At 51.8% G+C, this 20,657-nt stretch overlaps 1 protein-coding gene across 4 annotated transcripts in view; it reads right to left on the bottom strand.

Annotated features, from left to right (window-relative positions):
- Pde2a (phosphodiesterase 2A) overlaps positions 1-20,657 on the bottom strand; it is a 91,104-nt gene that overhangs the window by 37,921 nt on the left and 32,526 nt on the right. For 2 of the 4 annotated variants that reach the window (XM_034512349.2, XM_076938945.1), the window contains exon 3: positions 13,861-13,922. The exons of the other annotated variants lie outside the window; for them this stretch is intronic. In XM_034512349.2, the coding sequence (XP_034368240.1) occupies positions 13,861-13,922 (62 nt within the window). The remainder of the gene's footprint in view (positions 1-13,860; positions 13,923-20,657) is intronic. 4 annotated transcript variants of the gene reach the window in all.

Below are 20,657 nucleotides of genomic sequence, written 5' to 3'. Positions count from 1 at the left end.
CCCAGGGTAAACCTCCACTCCCTGAGGGGGTCCCTTGGGCCAAATGTTGTCTTCTCCTATCCCATACCATGGCCAGTCCCTCCTGGACCTCCTGCTCCACCCCAACCAGGCTGAACTTCTATCCCAGGTCCTCCCACTGTACTGACCCCTTTAGAGCCACCCAGGGCCAAGTGTGGTGATAGAGAATGGGAAGAAGAGCCAGGCAGGAAGGCAGGGGCTGTTAGTCCTCTCAGTCTGAACTACTCTCCAGTCTAGATGAGAAGGATTAGGGAAATGGGAAGAGGAAGGAGACAAGAGCAGAGTATCAGGAGGAGGTGATATCCCTGCCTGGAAGACTTAAGATCATGTTGAGCTAGGTCAGGCTTTGACTTCTCCTCTCCCTCCCTGCCTTCAGTTGCCTCCTCCACACAGTAGGACCATTCTGTCCCCATAGCCCTCAGGTTTCTCACCAGCAAAGCCCAGCTCCCAAGCACATCACCACAGTCTCCTCATCACAGTTACCCAGTCATCTTGGTTTCCTGTAGTCTCTAACCTTCCTGTCTCCGTGACCATAAGAGTTGAATTGAGCACAGTGGGTCAGTCGCTGGAGACTGTGGTAAGCAGCAGTGACTCAGATTTGTGCCTGGGGAGATGTCTAGGCAGCAAGGAAGCTGAGTACACTGTCCCCCAGGATGTACAAGAAAGAGACCCAAGGGAATCAGTACCCTGAGAAAGGGTCTTGGTGAACTGGCTGGCCTCTTGCACCGGGTCCTGAATATCTGTGACCCCACCCCTTATGTGGCCTTGAAGGTAGAACAAGAGCTAGACACAGCAAGCCCAGAAGCCTCCAAAAGTCAGACATAATGGCCCCCTCAGGAGAAAGGAGTGCCGAGTGACTAGCTGGACCAGTGTCAGGAAGGGACATGTGTCAAAGGAAATGATGGCCAAAGAAATGGTCAGACAAGAGTGAGTAGGTGAGACAGCCAGTGACAGTCTGCTCACCTGAGACCCTCACAACATAATGGATGCTCTTTCCCAGTGCTGTGTGTCATCGCCTTGCCACTCTGCCCTCTCTGGCTCCCCCAGCAGATCAGGAACTTTTGGGGGAAGAGGACTGCATCCTGATTGTCCCATAGCTCTTCTGGCTCTCAGCATCATCTATCCTTCAACAGAGCCTAGAAATGGTAGAGGCCTGTAAACTCCTGAGCAGAGAGGTGGAGCTCCTGGAGGCCCCGGGCAGGAAGACAATGGCAAGACTTGTATCCCAAGTCTGGCATGATGAGAGTCTTAGACAAAGAACCTATGGAATGAGAGGGTGCTTTCCCCTGAGGATTTCTGACAACATTTTCAAGGTTTCTTGGCAAGCCAGATCATCTTCTTTTCAGGGTCATCTCCCAGTGGGAAAAAGCCTAGGGCCTCAGGAATAGCAGGTGAGCACTGTCTCCAACCCAGTTCTCCTGAGAATTCCTATGGGACCAGAGTCTTTAGGCCTCAGGTGATATGGCATTGGATGCCCAGTTTGGTATGGGGTATATGGAAGGCCAGAGGAGGCAAAAAAGACTAGCCAGGTTCTCCCCTAGAGGCACGGGCAAGGCCCTCTCTCCTGTGACTTTGGACTTCTCAAGTCTTGCTTTGGCCAAGGGATAGTCTTGTCACCTCTCCAATGTTGGGATGGGACTGGGTGTCTCTCTCTAGGCCTGGGTGGAGTCTCTTGCCTCCCACTCTTCCAGTTCCCTGCTGTGCCCACAATAGATGATAAATGCTAAACGTCACTGGCTTGACACAGGGTGATGTGTGGCTTGCAGAAGGGCAGGAAGGAAGGGCTGATCAGGGGTGCTGGGCAGAGAACTGGCTGTCCCATGGTACCTGCCTGGCAGTTGGTCCTGACTCTGACTCCAGCTCTCCCAGTCCCTCCCCAGGGACCTCTGTGTCTGCTTGTCTTGGTGTGTCTCTTTGGTGTGTGTCGATTCCACGGCCTCATGCTGCTTCCTCTTCTGACTTATTTGGCTCCATCCTCAGAACTTGGCTCAGCCTAACTGTTCCCCAAATCCCAGGAGAATAGGACTATGAGAAATACAGGGACAGAGACCAATTCAGAAACAGGGAAACACATGAGAGCCAGAAGGGGACCCTGGAGACAGGACTGGAGAGGCCAGAACCAGCCAGGGAAGACCCCCAACATACAAGGAACCCCTTTAAGGAAACCTAGGGAGGAGAGGTTTCCCTCCTCTGCACTGACTCCTGCCCTTCCTTTCGCTCTCCCTGCCCCTGCTGGAATGTGTGAGCACTTTTATTGTTCCTAAAAATAACCCTTCTTTACTGGGGGCTGGTGTGAGGAATCTTCTGGACAGGGTTCATCTCAGGCATGCCCCTGCCTTTGAGTTTCTCTCTGGACTTCCTCACCCTGTGCAACACTTTGCTAAAACATAAGTGTGAGCCACAAGTCCCCACCCCCTTGTGGAGTGGCCCTGTCCTCTCAGATCCCTTTGAGGTTGTAGCCTGGGAGGACTGATGGCAAAGCTCCCATGGCAGCTCCAAAGGGGCACCGTGACCAGAGGACCCTGACGTTTGAGTTCTATCTCTACCCAGTCTTTTCGAACTCAGGCCTTTGCTCAATGGGTGACATTCACCCCTGACCCTCTTTATCCTTCTCATATTGGTACCCTTATTCCCCATTTCCTAAACCCCAGCATCTTCTCTTCTCTTCTCTTCTCTTCTCTTCTCTTCTCTTCTCTTCTCTTCTCTTCTCTTCTGACCTTTCAGGCCCAACCCTGGTCTGGTCCTCCAGTAGCCCCAGTCTGGTTCCCTAATTCTCATCTCTACCCCCTTGTCCCTGTTCCTTACTTATAGCAGGGTAGGGGCTAGGCCTCAGGGACCTAGCACATCCACCAGGGAACCATGGAGTTGCTGGGGAGACCTTGTAGGCTCTGGGGTCCCATGTCTTGAGTCCGTGCTCTCATTGCCCCCTCCAGGTCTTCCCCAAGCCTATTCTCATTTGTTCTAGGTCCCAAGTGTCACTGTCTGTCTCCATCTCTAAGAGACTCACCTCCTCCCTACCTCCATTTTTCAGCTTGGAAAATCAATCCCCAGAGAGAAGCACAGCAGAAACTGGCCAGGACCTTCGTCACTGTGCATTGATGTACAGGATCCCAGCTGGTGGGGCTCCAGGGACAAAAGCAGGCTCTTCACGCACTCATCCAGCCCCACCCAGCAGCAGGCTGGCATCCAAAGCTATTTATTTGCCTTTGGAGGGCCCAGAAGCTAGAGAACAAACATCCGGATTCTGCAGAAATTCTCCCACTCACCCTCCTCATATCCTCAGGGCCTGGGAGCTAGGGCCAGTACATACATGTGCACACATACACACACACACACACACATACACTCATACAGTTCCACATACACCAGGGCTGGGTGATTGTGAGCCAGAGGTCTCTGAAAGACAATGTCCTCCTCCCAGGCCTCAGACCCTCTGGGTGATGCAAAACAAATTTTATTTTGCAAAGGAGACTGTTAAGCATTTGAGACCTTTTTTTTGTTGTGAAACTCTGGGTACATTCATCAGAACTGGCTTTTTTCTCACTATTTGGGGAGCTGAGTGCTCCTACTTTACTGGTGACCTAAGCACATGCCATCCATAATGGTGTGTCCCTAAGGATCATCACATGACCATAGCTGAATATGTCCCTTGGGTCATGAGAGAAACATCTGTGATGTGAAAGTATGTAGTCTGTGCTTCTGTGGAAGACGGTAGGAGAGCAAAGTGCATGAATCCATGTATCTCCTGTATCCATGTGGCCATATGTATTTATGAGTGTCCAGGCAGATATTCATTAAGGGTGACTGAGTCTGGTATGTTCATGATTGTGTGGCTGTCTGGGAGATCATGAATAGCCTGGTGGCTGGTCTTGTGTCTAAATGAGCAGATGAGCCTGTAGCTGAGTGTTGGCATCTCCAGAGTCAGAGTCTCCTCGACATCTACTGCTCACCTCCTCTGTCACCTCCCTGAGATCAGGACCCGCCTCCCTGCTCCAGCACATGTCACACATGCTCAACAAATCTTAAAAAACAACAAACAAACAAACAACCTCCCTGGTTTCAGTGGTCTGATCAGCAAATAGTGCCTTCCCAGAGGTAGAACAAACCAAGTTTGCCTCAGTGGACTGTAGGTACCTGGGACCACCACTGGGCAAGTCGAGAAAGGCAGGTCTGTGTGAGGAGAGAGGGCCGGTTCCAGTCTCAGTTCCTCGGCAGTCCTTGTCTAAGAGGTAATATGTATGACTAAGATGCACTGGCCTTGGAGATAACAAGCAAATTGCAGGTCCCTTTCTTCCTGTCCCACCTTGAGGATAGCCTAGGACTAGAGGGACTCTGACTCTGGAATTAGAATGCCACATTTCTATTTGCAGGACAACCCCGCCCTTCACCCATTTCCTAACTTCTAGGACTCTTCCATCTTCACCCACCATTGAACCCTCCATCTCCATGGCCCAGGAAGAATGTCCTACAGGAGCCATCAGGGCCACAAACTGCAGCTGAGATACTGGGCCCAGTTAACCCAGCCTGGGGGCTCTGAGGCAGCTCAACCCAACTTTCATGTATAAGGAAACAGGCACAAAGTCAGGTAGAAACTCAACCAGGGACACCAGTGGGGGAGAAGGGGGCGCTCTTGTATCATAGCCTCTAGCTGGGTTTTGGGTGACCCAAGCCTTGGACTCTGTTGACTCCTGAAAGAACCTGAGGGAGTGGTTAGGTCCTGGGACAGGCAGTGGACACCTATGTCCTCAACTGTTTATATGAGCCTCCTACCCTTCCCTGCTTTCCCCAGCAGGCCCAGATCCCCTACTGGTGTGATTAACCAAATTATGGGTTTTTTTCCTTCCATGAGCAAATTGCATCGGTCTTAATTGAATGAGGCCTCAGGAACCTGTGCTGGAGGCTCATGGGCTGGTGAGTACAGCAGGAGTCTGGGAGAAAGGAATGCAGGAACAAACAGAAGCCAGAACACTGAGCCAAGGACAGGAGAAAGTGAACAGGGAAAGACAAAAGGGTTGAGGGCATGGGAGCACATCTCTCACAGGTGGCCCTATGGGTGCTTCCATCAGCTAAATGCCTGGAGGTCTAGGGTTAAGGGGGAAACACCCCAAGAGGCAGAACCTTTACCTGGTATGAGAGATTGCCTCCTATAATCCCATCAACAACCTTATGTGGTACTTGGGGAAACTGAGGCTCAACAAATAAAATGATGAGCTTCAGTCAGAACCCACAGCACTGCCCTTGGTTGGCTCTGTCAGCTTCTGAAGGCTTATACCAGGGTGAGGCAATCTCCTCTGTGATTCATTCCCGGGTATCTGGAGAAGGGAGGGCTCCTCATACCTGGTCACAGATACTATTTCTAACCCAGTTGAGAATGTCTCCTGTCCATGCTACAATGTCCATCCCCCTTCTCCAATGTGAGCAAGTATGACCCCAGACACAGTCACTCACAAGCATCTTCAGTCCCTCTCACTCCCACACAGAGTTATGCCTGGTGCCACACACATCACCCCAAGATATCACGCATGGACACAATCACTGTGACCTTCTCGCAGCAGGTCCCACACAGTTGATGACACAGGGTTTCTCCAGTGTTCACAGTGTCCCACCTTGACTGTCACACAGTGATTTGTTCCTGTCACCTCCACTCAGGATGTCTCACATTCTCTGTACTGCACATCACGTCGGGCCAGTGTCACACCTTGTCACAGCTCTAAGATAGGCTTCCATGCTGGCTCTGTGTGTCACATTGTTTCATTTCAATACTACCTCAGGCCCATAAATAAATAAATAAATAAATAAATAAATAAATAAATAAATAAATGTGATTTGAGAGTAGCAGGTGGAACTCGGTAGAAGGATTGAGGAGGGAAGACAGCATCTAAGTTAAATGAAACAAAATAAGAATGTTTCAGTAAAATGACCCATAGAATGAGAGGCAAATCCTTGCAAATCTTGTATCTAATAAAGGTTTAACACATAAGGAAATCCTATGACCCAACAGCCACAGGAAGCAAAACAATCCAACCTAAAGCATGAACAAAGGACTTGAGTAGACGTTTCCCTAGAGAATCACACACAAGATACGCAGAGAGGATGGCCATCTGGAAGGATGTGCAATATCTCTAATCTTTTAGAAAAGAAAATCAAAACCACAGCCAGAGGCCGTGTCACACCCATTCTGAAGGTTGTTATCTGAGAAATCCAGAAAACAGTAAGGGATGGCTAAGGTATGGAGAGACAGACACCCTTATACACCATAGGTAGGACTAGAAAATGATGCAGATGCTTCAAGACATTGTATTGCCACTTCTAAAACCAGTAACAACTAAAACACAGCCAAGTGTGGTAGTGACACCTGCAACTCCAGAACTCAGTGGGCCAAGGCAAAAAGCCCAGCATTCAAGGCCATTTGGGGACAAATGGCAAAACAAAATCAAACAGGTTGGTGCTTGCCACCAACCCTGAGTTGATTCCTGCCATCCACATGGCAGAGGACAGAACCAACTCCTGCAAGCTGTCCTCTGACCTCCACGTGTGTGCCATGGTGTATATACAACACACGCAAGCACATGTACACATGTACACAAACTAAGTAAAAGGTAATTATTTTTTTAAGAATCTAAAATAAAGAGAGAAAAAACATAAAAATCAAATGTAGATTATTACCATATGGCCCAGCAAGAATGATTATTGATATATACCCACGATCATTGAGGGCACAGTATTGAAGGTATTGAAGGGATCTTTATATACCCGTGTTCAGCGGTGCCATACCCACAACAGCTGAACAGTGGAAATAACACAAGTGGCCATTAGTGGGCAAACAGATGAGCAAGAATGTGTGCACTGGAATCAGTTGGCCATAAGAGGAAGAAAGTCTTGTCACGTGTTCCAACACGGATGGACCTCAAGGACAATGCGTTCAGTGACAGAAAGCCATTCCTCAAAAGACAAACACTGCGAGACTCCGATTAGATGAGGTCCTTCGAGACTAGAAAGTGGGAAGGAGTTGTCAGGGGCTGGGGCTGGCAGAAGGCTTTTTCACAGGTAGATTTTGTTTGGGAGATGAAAAGAGTTTGGAGCTTGGTTCAGAAACAATGTTAAACAAATTTGTTTGTTTGGTTGGTTGGTTGATTGGTTAGTTTTGTTTGTTTGTTTGTTTGTTTGAGACAGGATTTCTCTGTGTAGCCCTGACTGCCCTGAAACTTGCTCTGCAGACCATGCTGGCCTGGAACACAGAGATCCACCCACCTTTGTCTCCCATTGTGAATGTATTTAAGGACAGGAAAGTCTCCTGTGTATATTTTACCGCAATGAAATAGTTTTTCAACTTAACCAAAGAAAATTGAAAACAAAAATGAAGAGGGGCTACAAAGTTAATGAGAGTGCATGTGAGCTGCACATGACTAGGTCATGACAGTGTCGAGCCTGGGTGACTGGACAGCGTATTGTAGCTTTATGGTATTGTGCTTAAAGCATTTTTATTTGGGGACCGTTATAGTGGTAAATACACTTAATCCCAGCACTCAGGAAAAAGAGGCAGAGGTAGGAAAATCCATGTAAGTTTGAGGCCAGCCTGGTCTACGTAGTGAGTTCTAGGTCAGCCATGGCTACATAATGAGATCCTGTCTCAAAAAAGAATAAAATAGAAAGTTCCACATTAAAAATGTCTCATCTTCTTTGACCCCACCATCTGTCTAGCAATCCTACCCCTCCTCTGCATAGCTGAGTCTCAGTGGTCATGCCTGCATGCAGAATCTGCATGGATGCTAGAGGCTATCCTCAGGTTATCATCAACCATTCTCCACGTTAGCTCTTTTAACAGAGTCTCTCACTGACCATGGCCCTCATCCAGCCTGGCTGTCTGGTGAGCAAGCCCCAGCGTTCCTCCTGTCTCTGGTTCCCCGATACTAGCATTACAGATGCAGGCTGCCATATATTTTTTTTTCCCAGTGTGGAAGGATCAAATGTAGATTCTCATACTGGGCAAGCACTTTACCAGCTAAGCGGTCTTGCCAGCCCACTTCAGGGGTTCTTATTAGCCTCTCACACCCACACAACGGCACAGTCTCTGCCTTCTCTTTCACCTTCAAAGTCATCAACAAGTTCAATCATTTCAGCCTGCAACCCTCTCAAAGACTTGTTCAGTTCTCAGGAGGCTCCCACGGGCCTGCCCAGCTCCCTGCTGTGCTACTCGACTCACACGCAGCCCTCAGAGGCATCTTTCCAACTGTCTCTTGTACTGTGCTACTTCCCTGCCTCCTCCCACAACTCAGTCACACTCAGCATTGTGGGCTCACCTTTCATTTTGTCATGGCCGTTACACATCATATGTGCGACGCTAGGCTGAGGGTTGCGTGCATCATAACCATTTTCACACCCTTGATGTCACCTCCTGTCACATCCTTGTTCACACATTCAGTTTTACCATATCATATCCTTGGGGCACACACTGGACCTCACAGTTCAGTGTCAAAACTCTTGAGCCACAAGCTCGGGACCACAACCTATTACCACACAGTGTCATTTCCCCATGTTTATGTATTTGATTCTCATGATGTCACGCCTTTTATGTATCCATCATTATCCCCAGAGTAAACACACAAGGTCCCTACTGTCTCACACACTTAGTAGCTCAGAGTGTCACATAACCAGTATTCAGTAACTCCTTCAGTCTCTACACAGAATCCCATAATCATGGTCTTATACTTAGTAGTATCACATGTCATAGGTCCAATGTCCACACCCCTTAGAATACCCATTGTCCCACTACCCATGTTCTCAGTGTCACCGAAGCAGCACCCACACCCACCCCTTTGCTAGGCATAATCACAGAGCCTCTGCCTCGTGTCAACACTGTTTCCTGTTGTTGTGCTCAGAGGTCTCAGCTGAGGCATGTTCTTTCAGAAGTTTCCTGTTGTCAGGGTCCAGTCAGGCTGGGCCCTGTCTGGGACATATAGCCCGTAGCCAGTTGGCAAACACTTTGGGCTCCTGCTTATTCTATATGGTCTCATGGGGCTTTTCTCAGTCTCCCCTTAACAAATTGTCCAAGTGCCTGGGCTTGGGCTGGTCCCATGAGATGGGCACAGGCGATATCCACTATGTGCCACATAGGCACCATTGATAAGAGTGCCTAGCCCTGTGCTTCCTAGTGAGACTCCTGGCAGGCTACAACACTGTCTGATCGACTTTGGACAAGACCAGCAGGCCTCAGTCTGGAAGCCTGACAAAGGAAGGAGGAGGGCAGATGACAAAAGGTCAAAAGGTCAGAGAGTTAGAAAATCTGCCCCAGAGGAAGCCACCCCTAAGGAAGGCCCCAAGAGCTGGGAAATAAGGAGGAAGAGACAGAAAAGGCTTAGAGTTGGGGAACCAGACAGGAGCAAAATGTCTTAGAGACAAGAACCTGGCAGCGCCAAGGCTGACAAGGATGAAGACAGGATGAGAGAGCAGAGGTCGTTCTGTGGAATTTAGAGAAAACAGATTCCTCCCTCCCAGGCCAGCAGGGTTCTGATTCAGGCTCCAGTCAGGGAACTCAGGGTACGCCACCTCCTTCCTGGCTTTTCCTGTGGCCCTACAGATTGTCCCTCCTGGCTGCCAAGGCCCCTCACCTCTTGCCCGGGCCAACCTGCAGGAAGGACACGAGGAGGCCAACGCACACGCTCCCCACACGGCCTGAGATAAATATTTCCCGGGAAACGGAACTTGTTCTCTGAGTGTTTACAGCCAAGGGCCAAGCAGGACATGGTGGGGGAGGGGAGGGTGTTCTGCTCTCATGCTCATGCCTGGGCCCCCAGCATCTGCCCCAGCACCACTGTGGACCTGCTGTGTGTCTCTCAGCCAGTCCCCGTTGTTTTTCTGAGCTGAGTCCGGGTTCTCACGGAGCCTGGATGTCTCTGAGCCAGAGCTTACCCACAGCCTGGCCTTATCTCGGCTTTCATCTTCTCTGACACCTCTCCCTTCTGACTGTGCTTTGCTGATGGAAGGACCTGCCTGTGGTGGTTCCCACTGTTCTCTCATCAGTCGGGGTTTAGACAGATGGATGGGCAGACAGAGAGACAGGCTAGGATGACAGCTGAAACCTCTTCTCTGGTCCCAAGGCTCTACATGCCCCAGGCCCATGCAGCCTGACAGGTGGGCACATACAGATGGCAGGGCCTCGGGGGCCCCCGTGGATGCCAGATGCCGCAGCCGACTTGCTGGCAGTAGCTCCCTCAGGGGCCACAGGGCAGCGCTGAGGCCACTTGCTACTGATGTGAGAATTCAGGAAGAAGCCGGAACAGCTGGCAGGAGGAGTGCTTGATCAAGAATGTTCAACTAGGCCTGGCAAATAGCCTCCAGTGTGGTCCTTCCTGCTCACACCGGCGTCCAGGACCTGTGCTCCACTGACCTGTGCTTCTGCCCTGTTGCTCACCTGTGCTCACCCAAGCCTTTCTCCTCCACAGCACTCCTGATCTTGCTTAGCATGGCTCCCAGATGTGCCCACTGTGAACCAGTGCATGGGGCCCCTCCTACAACACTGGAGCCTCTGCTTCACTCCCTAGCTCTCAAACCACACCTTCCCACCTCCTGGGAATGCCCCTTAGGGCTGAATTTCAGACACTTCTATCTGGGTGTTCCTGATCCTTGACACCCTTCATTGGTTCTGTCAGGAGCTAACCACATGGATTCTGACAGCCTAGCTGATCTCTGGCCTTGACCGGCTCCTTCCTTCATAGTTCCAAGGATGTCTTTCAGAAGCCTCCATGATGGCCCTAATCCACCAGCTGAGGCTCCTTCTCACCTACTCCACCCCTATGCACAGGTGTGCTCATTCGTGAGACATGGTTTAAGCGTCTACTGTATACCAGGCCAACCGAACCCAAGAGAGATGAAAGAGAGTCAGGTGTTTTCGGAAACTTGAGAGGAGATCTACAACCCAGTAACTGTGATATAACAAGTCGCCCAATGGTATGTGCAGGGAAACTTCGAGCTCTGAGTGCCCAGGGAGGGAAGAAGACCGATTCCACTTGAGGTGGGAAACTTCACACATTCAACCTGGAGGGGTCAGTATGAGCAAGTGTGGCGTGGCGCTGGGAGACTGAAAGAACTAGTGTGTGCTGAGGACGGAGCAAAACCACCAGAGTGAAGCTCTGACTGTTCAAGAACAAGACGTGGATGTGAGAGAACCCAGTGGGCTTGGGGAGTCATGCCATGCCAAGGAATATAGTCTTTATTTTCTCCAAAGGTAGCCATGGGGTGCAACAGCTGGACCGTGCGTTGGGGAGCTTGGTGTAGGCACCTGTGCCTTTGCTCCGTGCCCGCCTCTGTCTCAGCACCTGTCATAGCCTTCATCCCAGCTGGAGCTTCCAGGACCCCACCTAGTCCCTGCTCCCAGCTTGGAGGTATCAGCTTGGTGTGCTCAGTTCACCAACCTGATCTGTCCTTACTGAGAATGATGTTGTCACCCTGGGATTAGCCAGAAAAGCTCCCTCTCTCCAGCTGGTCAGAGGCCAGGGAGCCATCTCTAAAGAGTATACTGAGCCAGTGCCTTCTGGGTAGGAAGGGGTGCTGACAGCATGGTGCCCATTGCTGCTGCCAAGCCAGTGCCAGAAGAGTGTCCCGTGCCTGCAGAACTTAACAAGCCTCGTTTCAGCCCTACTGTGTGCACTGCCTTGTGTGCACGCTGGGGCTACGGTGGGTGCAATTTAGTTCTGACTATAAGGATCACTGAGGAAGAAAGCTCTTCCCACAACCTGCTGTGGCACAGGCCTGGGCCTGGGCTTCACATGGACCCTGCAGCCTCTCCCAGCTGCTCAGGACGCTAAGCTAATAACAGTGCATTTCTGTCCCAGTGACGGTGGGAGATCTTTTTTGTTTGTTTGGACTTTTTGTCTCTGCTTGCTTGTTTTATGTTATTTTGGGTTTTAAAAACAAAGTACTTTGTATCCCAGGCTGACCACTGTGCCTGATTTATGCAGTGCTCAGGAAAGAACCCAGGGCCTTTGTTCTACCAAGCGCTCTGCCAACCTGAACTATATCCATCGGGAGATCTCATCTCTGCTTACAGGTGAGGAAGATGGCTTCATGACTGCTACGGGATGGACCCAGACCAGAGCAGGCTCTCCCAAAAGGCAAAGCTGATGATGACCATCCTTTGAGATGAGTGAAGGGTTGTGGGTAGAACAGAGCTGAGACAGTCCCAACCTGAAATCCTTAATCAGAGTGAGAGGGTAACAGGACCCAACAGGAACAACAGGAAAGGGAGAGAGACTGCAGTGGAGAACAAAGGCTTGATCCAGGGAGGCCTCCTGGAGAGGATGCTGCAGGTGGAATGGGGAAGGGTGAATTGCAGACAGGAGGGCCAATGGGTGAGGAACAGAGTCTGCACACAGAGATGCAGAACCTGGAGCCAGGCTCCTTCAGTCCCCATAACCCTAGAGGGTCTCAGCTTCTCCAAATCCCTCCCCTTGTGGCTTCTTGGGTTGGTGACAAATGCAGTCTTTCCTGGCGGGTGGCCGAGGCTGCTGAGACACTGCTGGCTCCCAGGAACACCATCTGTCCCAGCTCTGGGGGGAGCTCCCACCCATGGGGAATGCCATGGCAATAAATAAATTAATAATGACGCTCCTGTCCCTCCCCCTTCCCTTGGCCAGTGCCTAGCATCAGGACCCACTCCCACTGCAAGGCACATTCTCAGCCTTGGTCTCATGCCACAGTAGGAAAGCCATGTCAAGCCCCTGCTCCAAACCCTGGTGGACAGCTCCTTCTCAACTTAATAAATGGACAGGGAGGCATCTAGCCCCAGCTCTACCATGACGCACCCCCAGCACCTGCTCTGAGTCTTGACTTCCCCCAAACACAGCTGTCCTTAGCTTAGGCTAAGAGTTATACAGGGTATGTGCTTGGCACCACGGGGGCTGACACTGGCAACAACTTCTTCCTCAGTTCTCTTGGCACACTGACACCAGAACCAGTACACACACACACACACACACACACACACACACACACACACCACTCTGTTTCAATCTTCAATACCCACAGTTTATCCCCATTTTTTGCTACCCCATAAATATGGAAGGTTAATTCAAGGCACCCTCACAGGCACAGTCAGAACTGAGCTGGTGCCCCTCCCATCGGTGGAGGTAAGGAATGAGAGAAACACAGATCCCAGGCGTAGGGAGCTCATAGTGCAGGGGGCAAGCCAGGCATACATATAGTCACAGAATGAAGAAAGCAGGGTTCTTATGGCACACAGTGGGCAAAGACAACAGAATTCCCTAGCACCCAACCGCCAGGTGGGAGAGCTCAGAGGAGGAGGTGTGAGCCGGCTGGGGCTGGATTTGATGGAGAGTAGGAGGAGGCCATCCTGGAGGAGGGGAGCTACTGCAGAGCCCAGGACTGTTCAGGATGTCAGCAGCAGGTATTTGGTGAAGCAGGAACGGCCGAGGGAAATTGTGATAGGCCAGAGCTTCAGAAGGTCAAGAGGATGGAGACCATGGAGAAGGGCGAGTAGTCAGGTTAGAAAGATCCTTTTGTCATTCACAGGGAAGCTGGGACAATTGAGAGTAAGCAGCCATGAGTGTCAGGGGAATGGACAGTGCATGGATGGAGCTGGGAGAGGAACTCTGCAATGGGCGAAAAATCCAAAGGATGCGGAGCACCAGAGGGGAGTCAGAAATGGCTTCCAGCTGAGTTGAGGGCAGGGAGTCAGCCCTCCAGGCTGGGCACAGAGTAAGAAGAGGGGTCTTGGTGTGTTTGTGCCCTTAGGCTGGAGTGGGTGGGCAGGGGATGCAGCTCCAGCCTCCAAATCCTGCGCCCCACCCCCACGCCCACCCACTCTTCCGTCCACTGAGCTCTCACCTCCAGTCGGCCGTCTCTACTCCCTGGGGGTTCTGGCTTCTGTGCAAGGGGGTCCTGGCTGGCTGCAGAGACAAGAAGGCCGAGGGCTGAGGCCTAGCAGGCCTTCTCCCATTCTCCCCAGCCTGCCCCCCATCGGATTCCAGTAAGCCTACAGGTAGCTGTCTCCTCCAGGCAGCCCTGCCTGCTTGTGCCCGGCTCTCCCTGAAACATCCTTCTTGATCCCTGGGCATCTCAGTCTTTGCTTTTTCTCAGCTCTGAGGACAGAGACACATTTTGCCTTTTTGCCTAGTGTTCCTAAGGCACAGAAATGAACACAGTTCTACTCATCCTGAGGTCCCTCCATTTCAACTTCTCTCTAGGAAACCTCAGCCCTTCCTAAACCTCAGTTTCCTTATCTGTAAAATGGGATCAGAATACCCACCTGAAGTAGCCAGGTGACTCTCCAGAGTGGGCTGGGCCTTGGCGCTCAAAGTCCAGAGATACTGAAAATCCCAAGAGCTTGTGCCTTACGTGCTAGTAGCTATCACCAATTAGGCACTGAGATCTCTGGGCCGCGACTGGACCTCCACCCAGTTCTCTCAGCACCACCTCCACCGCTCCCAGAGTGCTGCTAACAGTGCTACTGCAGGCCTGACAGACACATCAGGGACCTGCTCACTTGTTCTCAGAGGTCTACCACTCAGGCAACTTGGAGAAGCCCCAGCTTCTCTGACAAGCACTGTCCTGAGCCAGCTGCAGGCTCCTGCCCTTCCCCACCCCCACCCCCAAGCATGTCCCAGCATCGGACAGGCGGTGGGATATTCTGAGCTTGGCTTCGTTCCCGTCAGCTGCTGGCCTCCATGCCAGCCTGGCGAGGGTGCAGGGACTGATTTGATTTGGCAGCTTCGGAAGCGTGTGGTGGGGACAGGGTGGGGAGAGGGGGAGGGGGACAAAACACCCATCCTCAAAAGGAAATAAACAGCCTCAAGCGCAGGATGGGGGAGACACAGTCTGGCATGGGGAAGAGCTAAATTCCCTGCCTGGCATCCCTCTATTCCTACCCAGGCACTGGACGCCTGCCTATGGCTATAGGAGTCTCTGGCCCTCACATGGGTGATGGGGGAGGTGACTGTAGCTGCACCTGGTGTGTGGATGCTTGTGGAGTGACTGTGTCAGGTGTCTGGTTGTCTCACATGTCCCCATGTCCGGTGGGGTTTCCTGCTTTGCTACACATCCAGCTAGTCCTGACTGTTACTCAGGTGTCTGTGTGTAGAGTGACATCCAGAAGTGGTCATCTCCCTGGACAAGTGTGGCTGAGTGGCTAGGCCGCTACAGGGGACCTACTATAACCCAGGGGATGACAAGGCCACCTGTGTTGGCTGCTATAGGGTCTGGCATTTTTTGGCTCCAGCCTGTCCCTTCCTTATGTGCAATGACCCCACTAACCCTGCCTTGTCCTGCAGAGGAAATGACGAGGGCTGAGATAAGTGTCTGACCCTAGAGGACATCCCTTTTGTACACAAAACATTTGCCTCCTCTTCCCCATCGTCCTGAATGCCCTCCTCTCCTAGGAGAATACAGCGAGTGGAAGTGAGCCTCTATCGTCCTCAGAGACTCGTAGAGAGGGATGCTCCTGTTCGGACACCTCATCTCTCTCTCTGTTCTTACCCTCTCCACTTTACCCCAAGTATAGGGAACTAGATGTGGGGAGAATCTCAGTTAGGCACTCACAGGACTTCCACAGTTGTAATGCTGATCACTGCCCCAGCACACACTTTCCTGACCCCATGCCTGGGAATACCCATTTACCTGCCCGCATGTCGCCGGTAACCTAAGAACATGACCTCTCAGGATTCAGTCAAAAGACTACCACTGGGTATTGAGGCTCCCCATTCTCTGACCTGTGTCAGCGGGCACACAAAACCCTTAGTACACAAGGGCAACAGCTACGCCCAAGTTGCCAGGTGGGGCTGTCAGGGTGGGGTGGGACCTGCTTGGAGAAGATGCAAAGTCTTGTCTGTTAGTTTCCTCATTGTCCCACTGTCCTCTGGGGAACCTCTTGGCTTTCCCACCCAGTCACAGGAAGTTGAGTGACTCCTGGAGACAGAAGGGAGGGACCTCACTGCTGAGGTGGGCTTGGAGAGGAATAGAGACTCAAGCCTCCAGTGAGGTGGAGCCCATCTGCACGACCCTGAAGGGCTTCACATGAGATGCATGGGGGTTTACAGCAAAGAGAAGGCAGCAGCAACCAGAGCAGCCTCTTCTATGTCTGGACTAATTTTAACCTGGGATGGGATTCGTTTGCGCTTGTGATGTCTGTGTGTCTGTATGCATGGGTGCCCATACCAGGGGGAGGCCCAAGTTGAGTCCCAAGGTCAGGGTTTGCCAAATAGAATGGCTATCTATCAGAGACAGTGGAGAAGACAGAGGCCTGAGCAAAGAAGACAGACAGCAATTTGAGGCTGTGGGGTGAGGCTAAGAGAAGCTAGCTGGGCTTCAGGAGGTACCTGTGTATTGTGTCTATCATGGTCAAATCTCAAACCTTGGACACCAGAGGCCGAGAGCAGTGTGTGCCCATGACCCAGAGGAGAGGGAGCACAACACAGAGCTCTGCCACAGCCTACTGTGTAACTCTAGGCAGAACCTTCCCCTCTCTGAGGCAGCGTCTTCATCAGAAGAAAAGGGTTCGACTTCATCTTCTAGGACACTCCCTAGGCTGGCTTTTGAGAGAGTCACACCTGTACAAGCAGAAATGGAGACCTATGGGGATGGAAGAGAGCCCGGGGATGGTGGCCAAGAAAGAGTATTAGGGAACAGGGGTGGAAGAGCAGAGAGGAAAGCCCTGCTGGGGAACCACAGGAAGGCTCTCTGAGAGCCAGTCAGCTGCAGAGGGTTTCCTGCAGGAGACCCTACTCCTGAGACCCAGACAGGAGGGAGTAGACAAGAGAGCCTTGTGGATGACAAGGACAGCTGTCTCCCACCTGCTTTCTAGCATGTGGGAGGAGAAAGCTGGAGGGTGGCAGACAGGAACTCTGCCCTTGAACTTGAGTCCTACCTCCACTCCTGCTTCACAGGGATCCCAGGGAAAAGGAAAGGCTGGGCGGCAATGAGGTGCACCCAAGAAATCAGGGAGCTCCATTTCAGACCCGCTGGGTAACGAGACCTGGACTAGTGTTGATCTGGCGGCCCACTAGGCTGGGGAATTCTGGACAGGCAGCCTTGACAGGCTGCTGTGGGGCCACCAAGGTTAAACTCTAAAGGCAAGAGCTTCTCTTTGAGCCAGGGTTCCTTTCCAACTCTGGCCTGGGTAACGAGACACAAGCAGGACCTGAGAGGCAGTGAGGCACTAGACAACAGGGCTGGTTTTGTGACAAACTGCATGGTGTGCCTGAGACTCAGGCCAGGTCCCATCAGCTCTTCTCTAAGACCCCGAGCCTCAGGATAAGAACCGAGTCTGTAGGGAGCACAGAGACTATCCTCTGGTTAGTCTCTGGGTCCCCCTAGCCCTCACTGGCAAAGGTTCCTGCATCTCCACACCCGTGTCCAGGAAGTACTCATGTCCTGTTTTCCCCTCAGACAGCTGTTGAGAAAGGGGGTGAGCAGGCCCCTCCTTCTACGGTCTACATCCATCTACAGCTCTATGAAGACACCTCGGGGGCCTGGAGGAATGGTGCTCTTTGGTCATAGTCTAAGATGGCTGGGGGATGCAGGCAGTGGGTGATGGGACTGACTGTCATGCCAAACAAGCTTAGAAAGTGGCAGGTCCCTCACATGAACATGTACCAAGTCTCTTGTGGCAGGGGAGAGCCCATGTGACCAGGATAAAAGGGTCTCCCATCTCCTGATGTCAAGGCACCCCTCCTCCCCTCCTTTACTCGGGGGTGGAGCTGCCATCCCACCCCAAGCTATCTGTCTCCATTGTGTCTTGTTATGTTTTTAATAACTGAACATTGACATTAACAAGGCAGGTGGCTGCAGCTCTTCCCAGCAGCCCCATTTAGCATCATTGAATCATCAAATCATCAAATTCTAGAATCGTGCATGCACAGAATGTCCGCATCTTGGGCTCCCAGAGTCCCAGCATCTTAAAGTCACAGAATGTGGGATTCACACAGCCACACACCCACCGGCCCCTGGGCTGAGAGCTGAGAGTCATGGAAGGCTCTCCTCTTCCCAGTGAGAACCCCAAGCTGACAGTCCCTTAGGAGCTGGTACTTATACAGCCCTCAGAGCTATGGGCCTCCAACTTCCTTGTGTTACAAGTGAGAAAATACAGCTCAGAGAAGAATAAACCACAAAGCAAAGAACCCAGCAGTGCCCAGCCTCGAGACTGCACAATTGGATCTATACAGGTTGGTGTTTCTAACAACTGGACAACTTTGAAATTCTGAAGATCCCTTGCTTGTGCTGGGTCAGCAGCCTCCTAGCCCCTCTCATGTCTCCTTTCAGCTTCTTCTCTTTCTTTTTCCTTCAATACCCTCAGCCTGTCTCCCCAACCCTCCACCCTGGTGTGCTAACCGTGCATGGGGGTTGCAAAGGGCTAATTCCCTCAGGGCAAGTGACAGGAAAAGCAAAATGTCTTCCTTCACCCCAGGCACCAGCTGGAAAGGAAGGGCAGGCTCCTCAAAACAGGAAGGCCGGGGCCCTGGGGGGTGACCACATCAGAGACAGTTCACTGGAGCCTGAACTATAAAGTCCAGGGAAGCAGCAGTTTACAATTTACATGAGAAGGGTCAGGTATATTGCTCATTTTCATAAATTTACATTTCTTCTCATACAGTTTTGGATTTGAAGTCTACTAATTTTTGCAGCTTGTTTTAGTTTTTCCAGTTCCGAACACGCTGCCCAGGGCAGAACACCAGTTGCCCACATAAGTACTGGTGAGAGCACAGCAGCCCTGAGTAGAATCCAAGTCCCCCGTTAGCCTCGTGGCTGGTGACCACCTGGGAGGTGCTTCTTGGAAGCCCAAGCTTTCATCCCCACACCATCATTGTCCCCTCTCTTGAGCTCTCAGAGGCCACACAGAGCCCACCCAGTCACCTCAAGCAGCCCCTTCTCCTCCCCTCCACCTCTGTTGCTGGGCTTCCTCTCCCAGCATGGCATTCTCTCTCTTCCATCCTTTCCCTGGCCAGGCCTCATCATCCCCAGCATGGACCACAGCAGCCAAAGCCTCAGTTTCCACTCCAGGGAGCTGCACACATTCCACAGTCCTGACATCCTATCCCTCCTTGCAACTCCTCCCTCCCATGCCAGCTCCCTGGAAAACATCCAGAATCTTCAACATGGTTTGTGGATCCTGCCAGCCTCACCAGCCACGTCTCCTGTCTCCTGATGTTCCTCCCCTGCCTTACGACCATGCAGCATGCCCACCTTGGTAGTCCAGGGTCCAGGTCCATAAGCAGAAGCATGGGGCTTGAGAGTGCCAGTCTTCTTCCCTCTGTCTGCCACCAGCAAGCCACCTCAGTTACCATCCTCCTTTCTCCAGAGTGTTCTCCAGGCTCATTCCTCGGCTCTCAGACTTGTTTCTTTCTGAAAGCTTCCCAGCTTGCTCTTCCTCTCTAACTGAGGCTGAATGAGGGCCCCAGTCGGCTCTGCCTTAAAACACACACCAGCCTCTGCCTGGGTTCTCTCCTGCCTCACACCTGGCATCTGGGTCTGAGCTACCTGTGACAGGCTAGGTGATGTAGCATTGCACAGACTCGGGGACGCTCATCTCTCACCTTCCTAGTCACATAGCATGCACCTAAGAAGACCTGCCAGTGTACAGAGTATTATTAGGGCAAGCAGAGCTAGGGGTGTGAGAACCCTAGGAATCCGGGCTAAAGACTTCCAGGAGGAAAAGACAGCCTACAGAAAGCATTCAGCCCAGTTCCAGAACCACCAGAGCAGCCATAAGAGTAAGGACAGAATACCCACGGCAGAAACATAGTGTTCTCAAGCTCATGAAAGTAGGCACCAGAGAAACTAGCTGAACATTCAGGGAAGGCTTCCTGGAAGAGGGGGTTACTTCTTTCTTGTTTGAGACAAGGAAGATGGTAGAAATGAAAGGTTGGGAGCAAAGACATAGAAGAGAAAAGCTGATCTCTGCTTGTTCTGTAGTCCTAGGAGGTCAAAGTCAGAGGAGTGAGAGGGGCTGGAGGAGTTGGGGTGCAGGAAAGAATGGACATAGCATGGCGCTCACCCCCAGGGCCAGGGCGGGCAGGCGGGCAGGCGGGCAGGCTGGCAGGCAAGAATGCCCCAGCTGTGGCTGGGAAGCATTTCCTGTCTCTTTGCCAGGGGGGTCATTAATAATCATTTACCCGCCACAGGCAGCACAGAGGCCAGCCAAGGAACAGCATGGTGCTGTGGCCAGAGCCCAGCCTGGTGGCCAGGAGAGCTGGATAGTGGTATCAGCGCTGCCACATGCTTTGAGCCCTGCCCAGCCATCTCATCTCTTCCTCTCTGGGGATGTTAGAGGGATAAGGTTCTGGGAGGGATTCCCTGCTCAGGGCCTCAGTTTCTCAAGCTTGGGCTGCCAGCCCTCCAGGGCAATTATGGGCCTCCAATGGCAAGTAGGAGACAGACCTAGCTTGAGACACAGGAAGCCAGACCCCCGTGGGGTGGACATGGAAGGCTCCATAGAACCAAATTCAATTTAGCCTGGGGAGCTGCCCCTGGCATGAGGAGGGGGGCTGCTGCGCAGGGAAGGTAAGAAGCCCACTAAACGATCCAAATGCTTTAAACTGTACCTATGTGGTCGAGCAGGGCCTCCGCCAATGCTTGTAGGCATTTGCATGAGTTGAGTCGTTAGGCAAGATGTCATCAAAGGACCCCAGAAG

Source organism: Arvicanthis niloticus, chromosome 1 (genome assembly GCF_011762505.2).
Source record: "Arvicanthis niloticus isolate mArvNil1 chromosome 1, mArvNil1.pat.X, whole genome shotgun sequence".
Taxonomy (NCBI): Eukaryota; Metazoa; Chordata; class Mammalia; order Rodentia; family Muridae; genus Arvicanthis; species Arvicanthis niloticus.
The sequence above is the reverse complement of the archived record's forward strand: the minus strand, read 5'-3'. Positions and strand labels throughout refer to the sequence as shown.